The sequence below is a fragment of the Vicia villosa genome, linkage group LG2 (genome assembly GCF_029867415.1).
Source record: "Vicia villosa cultivar HV-30 ecotype Madison, WI linkage group LG2, Vvil1.0, whole genome shotgun sequence".
Lineage (NCBI taxonomy): Eukaryota > Viridiplantae > Streptophyta > Magnoliopsida > Fabales > Fabaceae > Vicia > Vicia villosa.
The window spans coordinates 155,896,525-155,902,593 of record NC_081181.1 but is presented as its reverse complement, the minus strand read 5'-3'; the positions used below and the strand labels follow the sequence as shown (position 1 = coordinate 155,902,593).

At 34.3% G+C, this 6,069-nt stretch overlaps 1 protein-coding gene across 1 annotated transcript; it reads left to right on the top strand.

Moving 5' to 3' along the window:
* The first annotated feature begins 796 nt into the window (after positions 1 to 796).
* Positions 797 to 5,529, top strand: LOC131647157 (homeobox-leucine zipper protein PROTODERMAL FACTOR 2-like). Its single transcript, XM_058917070.1, has 10 exons — positions 797 to 996; positions 1,606 to 1,880; positions 1,972 to 2,089; positions 2,278 to 2,466; positions 2,756 to 3,238; positions 3,547 to 3,648; positions 3,728 to 4,402; positions 4,503 to 4,598; positions 4,687 to 5,082; positions 5,178 to 5,529. The coding sequence occupies exons 2-9, from the start codon at positions 1,669 to 1,671 to the stop codon at positions 5,062 to 5,064; spliced, it is 2,253 nt and encodes a 750-aa protein (XP_058773053.1). The 5' UTR covers positions 797 to 996; positions 1,606 to 1,668; the 3' UTR covers positions 5,065 to 5,082; positions 5,178 to 5,529.
* The last annotated feature ends 540 nt before the right edge of the window (positions 5,530 to 6,069 follow it).

The following is a 6,069-nucleotide window of genomic DNA, read 5'->3' as shown; positions in this document are numbered from 1 at the left end:
TCATACACGAGTTCCAATAATTTCTCTTTTAATTGTGAGTTTTTCACTTTTCTTTATTTGATAAGTCTCTCATTAAGTCGAACCAATGCTTTGAGACCATTTTTCAAAGAGTTTGGAAGAACGTAGAGAGAAAAATCAAATTAACGATCAACCGAGCCCCGCATATTTTTAACAATAAATTTCTATCCAAAATTTTAAGACATTAAATATACAAATCATCTCTTTTATATATCATTTACTTTCCTTAAGTCTCTACAGCTCTCATAAATATGAAGGTATGTGGAATGAAAAAATGAAGAAAAACATTGAAAGTGATAAATAATATAGGAGAGATGTTGAGGGAACTGAAATAATAATTTCTAGTTTAAATATAGAATCTAAGATGAACCCTAAGAAAACAACACCAAATAACAAAAACCAGGAATAAATGTGTGTTGTAAGAGCAAGTGGCAAAGACACTCGACAGTAGTAATAATAGTATCCAAAGTGAGGAAGTTGAGACATATGAGTAATTAAAAGTTCAGAAGCTATTCACTCCACCACACCAAACATCAGAGGGAAAAAATAAATGAATCTAAAAAAACATGAAAACACGTTTCTGTTTATATCTCTGTCACTATATACATCCCATTTACACCAACTCGTACCTCCATTAATGCTTCTACACCCTCTCATCACCCTCTACAATAACTCCACACTCTTTTATATCCATTCCTTTCTCCACCTTTTCTCTGTTTCCTCTCAGGATTCACCCTCACCGTTTCTCACCTAATAACCCTTCCATCTATTCATTTTGTGTACGTGATTTTATCATTCTCTTTGGCCCACTTCTTAAACCATGAACAGTTCCATCATTCTATCTTACACCCTCTCCCTTATTCGTAATTATAGTTTCTCTTTCTCATACTATATATGACCCACTTAACTTTTTTCAATCATAACGTCTCTCTCTGCTACTTCCACACCATGATCAAATCTTTCTCTTATAATATTCAGGTGCCTTTTTGTATGAATATGTGTTATTATGTTATGTCAACTTTTCATATTTTATACGTCATGCTTTTTCCTTTTCTTGTGTATGTTTTTTCTAACTTCTCTTTTGAGCACAAACCTTGAAAAACCTGAATCATTGTATAATTATATATATTTTTTTCAGTGTAACTGTGACTCTGAATTTGATACTCTGATTCTTTATCTGTTAGTGAATACTATTGTACAATGACTAAACTTGTAGCAGAAGGTTTTTTTGGTAACTGTTATCTCAGTGTTAAGAGCTTTTGAGCTTTATTATTTTTTACCTCAAGAAACTCAGACTGAGTGTAAGATGATCATTAGTATTATCGTTAATAATTAAAAAAAATGTCATAAAATTTGTATCAATGATTGTTATTATCATGATTGATTAATTGATAATTACTTAATTTAATTTGTTTTCAGAACCGTACCTTACAGTCTTGTCTGGTCATTAAGTTTTCTAATTAAGTGACTGTAAATATGACTGTATAATTCAGAATACTACATTAATTGATTTTGATAAATTATAGAGTACAACAACTATAGTTATACATTTTTTGAATAAATATTTTTGAATTCATGTTTTAGCAGGTTATTACAAAAGAACAAGGTCCTTGTTAGCTTTTGAAAGTTTTAAGGAAAGGTTTAACAAACATGTATGGTCCTCCTCCCCCACCTCCTCCAACTCACTATCATAACCACATTATGAATATCTATGATAATCAGCTGCCAAGTACAAGACATGAAGATTATGAAATCATCCTCGAAGAAGAACAACCTTCAAGTGATGATCAACAGTCTAACCAACGTCCTAAAAAGAGAACTTACCGCCGCCATACACAGGAGCAGATTCAAGAAATGGAAGCGTAAGAACTATATATTTTTTCAGAATATATATATAAATATATATTGTTCTGGTTTTCCTGTATTAATTTTTTGAAGTGGTTTTGTCATCAGTGCCTTCAGGGAGAATCCTCACCCAGATGACAAGCAAAGAAAAGAGATGGGTGCTAGGCTAGGGTTAGAGCCTCTGCAAATCAAGTTTTGGTTTCAAAACCGGCGTACTCAGCTTAAGGTAATATTCCGACGACGAGATACATGTACTTTTGTGCTTATATTTAAGTTTGGACTAGGTATTAGCTTATTATATTAGATTTTTCTTGTGTAAGAACCGAGTATCTTCTGCATGCAACCGCAGAGAATAGTGCTTATAAGTTATATTTTAGACTATCATAATAAAATATAAGTTATTATTTTATACAGGTTCTAAATGAAAGGGAAGAGAATAGTGCATTGAAGGCTGAGATTGAAAAACTTCGAAGTGAGATGAATAGGTACAAGGAAGCTGTAGGGAATACTGCATGCAACGTGTGTGGAAGCACAGCTACCATTGGTGACATGTCCCGTGAGGAGCAGCAACTGAAGTTGGAGAATGCTCTCTTAAGAAAAGAGGTACGCATATTATATCATATCATATACATGGTCATTTGAGGCCGCGTAAAGTGGACTACAGGTCTAAAATATTTCATGATTAGAGGGTCTCGTAAAATATTTATCACGTTTAAACAGATAAAAAATAGAACCCCAATTTATTTTGCTAACCGCGAGCCTTCAAAAACTTAAGACGGCTTTGATGATATAGATATATATGGTTTTATAGGACAGTTGATTATAAAAGTCATTTTTGTATGATTTTAAACTAAACTTTAATATTTTGTTGATGAACAAAAAAAACTGTCAGCTTGAAAAGTTTGCGGGCGGAGGCGAGACATCAACGAATCCTACGGATACTCATACCATCATATCATCATCAAACAACAGCAATCAAGCGCCTTCGCGGTCAATCAATGTTCGAGTTGTAGGTGGGACTAGTAACTATAATGGAGCACAAAATGGAATGGTAGGAGAAGCATATACTGGTGCTAATGGTGGCGATCTTATAAGTTCTTCATTTCCAGCTAGAGAATATGTTGATGACAAACGCAGTATTATTGAGCTTGCTGTGTTGGGAATGGATGAACTAATGAGATTGGCCAAAACTTGTGGACCCCCTCTATGGCTCCCCACAAACTATTACACTGAGATTCTAAACGGAGATGAGTACATGAAGAATTTCCTTAGGGTTAATGGACCTAATCCATTTGGGTTAAGGCCTGAAGGTTCTAAAGAGTCTGGTGTGATCATTATGAATCCTATTAATCTTGTTGATATCCTTATGGATGTGGTAAGTCATTAATCATTAATGTTCATGTACCAACAATTTCTTACTCATATAGTTTGCATTAATGTTTCAAAATATGTGGACCCGCCGGTTGGTTCAATCATTAGAACCAACAAACAACATGTATTTTAGTTGGTTTGATTTTGATTGTACCTTAGTCGAGTTTAACCAAGTAAAACTCGACCATTAGTTCAATCAACCAGTTCAATTTTTTTATCAGTGATTAAACTATTTAAACCAGTTTAATCATTCAATCTCCGATCTGATTTTTAAAATGCTAGTACTATTTCATTTATAAAATTTGTTTTCAGAATCGATGGTCAACTATGTTTTGCGGTATTGTTGCAAGAGCAGCAACAAACAAAGTACTCTCAACTGGTGTGGCAGGAAACTACAATGGAGCCTTGCAAGTGGTACTAATTTAATTTCTTATACTTAATCTCATTAATTTTAATATTTTTTTCATCTAACGTTTTTAAATTTTTTTTATAGATGATAGCTGAATTTCAAGTTCCTTCGCCATTTGTTCCTATTCGCGAAAACTATTTCGTGCGATACTGTAAACTGCATGAAGACGGTATATGGGCAGTGGTTGATGTTTCATTGGATAATCTTCTCCCTGCATCTAGCAGTAGTTCTGTCCCGAGACCCCAAAGAAGACCCTCTGGTTGTTTAATTCAAGAACTACCAAATGGTTACTCTAAGGTTACATGGATTGAACATACTCTAGTGAACGATAACGCGGTGCAGAATTTTTACACACCTCTAATTAATTCTGGACTCGCGTTTGGCGCTAAGCGCTGGGTGGCTACGTTACAACGACAATGCGAACGTCTGGCGTGTTCAATGTCCAACAACATACCGATTGCTGGAGACCTCGGAGTTATGATGAGTCCAGAGGGAAAGAAAAGTATGTTGAAGCTCGCGGAACGGATGGTGACTAGCTTTAGTACTAGTATTGGTGCTGCTTCAAATCATGCTTGGACAAATGTACACTCAGATGGATCAGAGCATGTGGTTAAGGTGATGACAAAGAAATACGTCGATGAATCGGGCAGTGGCGGTAGATCCCCCGGTGTAGTGCTTAGTACCGCTACTTCTTTTTGGCTTCCCATTCCTCCAAGAAGGACTTTTGATTTTCTTCGTGATGAAAACACCAGATGTCAGGTATACGTATTTACAAACACTTCAGAATTTTTTTTAATAAACAGACGGATAGACAGACAGATAGATGATAGATAAATAACGTATTGGATTGAATTCTTAGTGGGATATTCTCTCGAACGGAGGCATAGTTACAGAAATGGCTCACATTGCGAATGGTCGTGATTCTGGAAGCGCGGTCTCTTTACTTCGTGTTAACGTAAGTTAATTTCTAGCTATAATACATATGAAATGTTTCAATAAAACATATAATCTGACATTTGCTTTCGAGAAATATATTTGTGTAGAGTTCGAACTCAATGCAGAGTAATATGGTGATACTGCAAGAAAGTTGTGCTGATATAACAGGTTCATATGTAGTATATGCACCTGTGGATATATCTTCAATGAATGTAGTCTTGAATGGAGAAGACTCGAATACTGTTTCTCTAATTCCGTCCGGATTTGCCATATTTCCGGACGGAATTCTACAGAATCGAGGACCGATAATGGATGTCGGGTCAGGAGGTTCTCTTATCACAGTTGGATTTCAGATTTTAGTTGATTCTGTTCCTCATGCAAGACTGGCTCTGGGTTCTGTCAGCACTGTTCAGCAGTTGATCAAGTCCACTGTGGAAAAGATTAAGGTTGCAGTTATGCCTAATGGAACACTTAATGTCACCTAATTTCAGTACCTTCTTAAGGTAATACTCAAATTAAACAAACACTAATCATTGTTTAAGTGATTAAATATTATTAATAACGGTGATACTAATAGTCATATTTTTGTGTGTTGTAGAGACAGAGAAGAAAAGTGAGTTTTTGACACAAGTCAATAAACGCACCTTGGAGCATTGTTTCAATGTTGGAACTTTGAAAATGAACTTTGGTTCGGGTATTGACTTTCACCAAATGAGAACTGAAATAGTATTTGTATTGTATCAAGTGTTGTTGATTTAACTTGGAATGAATGCAAATTTGACTTTCTGTTTTAATTTTAGAGGATAAATTTTTGGTTTTGTATTGTCTACTTGAGTATTCTTTACTCAAATTGGTGTTATTTTGTTGACTTTTTGTTGAAACATCATAAATTTGAGTAAAATTTCTCTCTTTTTGCATGTTTTTTTAAGATTTTGAAAATTGGGCCGGCCGGTTTGATATTTGGTTTCTTTGTATGTTTAAGTCGCTTATACATAAATATTTAATAAGATAAAATGATCCATGGTGAAGTAGAAGTAGAAGTGTCAAATACGATCCAAACACAAGTTAGTATTACCCTTGAATAAATTATTATCTTCCTCGTTATTGGATCCCACCATATTTATAGGCAAGAGGTGTAACTGAAACCAGCATTTCTAAAAACAATATGCATCCGAATTTGATTTTCTACAATTTTGTAATAGTCATCTAGTCAAAGAATCGATCAAAATTATGAAAAGTGAAGACTTATTTGTACCTATGATCATATCGTACTACTTATCCATTCACTTTCTTATATGTATTTTTACGTGGCAAATTTTGTATGTAAAAGATATTTTCATTTTAATTATTTATTGAAAAAAATTCTAAATAACTTTCTCTATGTCCAGTTTCTCAACACACCCCTTTGTGAGAAATCGTGAGGAAATTTTTTGTGCTATATAGCACTCCTCTTTTAAATTTGTTGCAGGAATTTTTTTCTCAACCCAAGA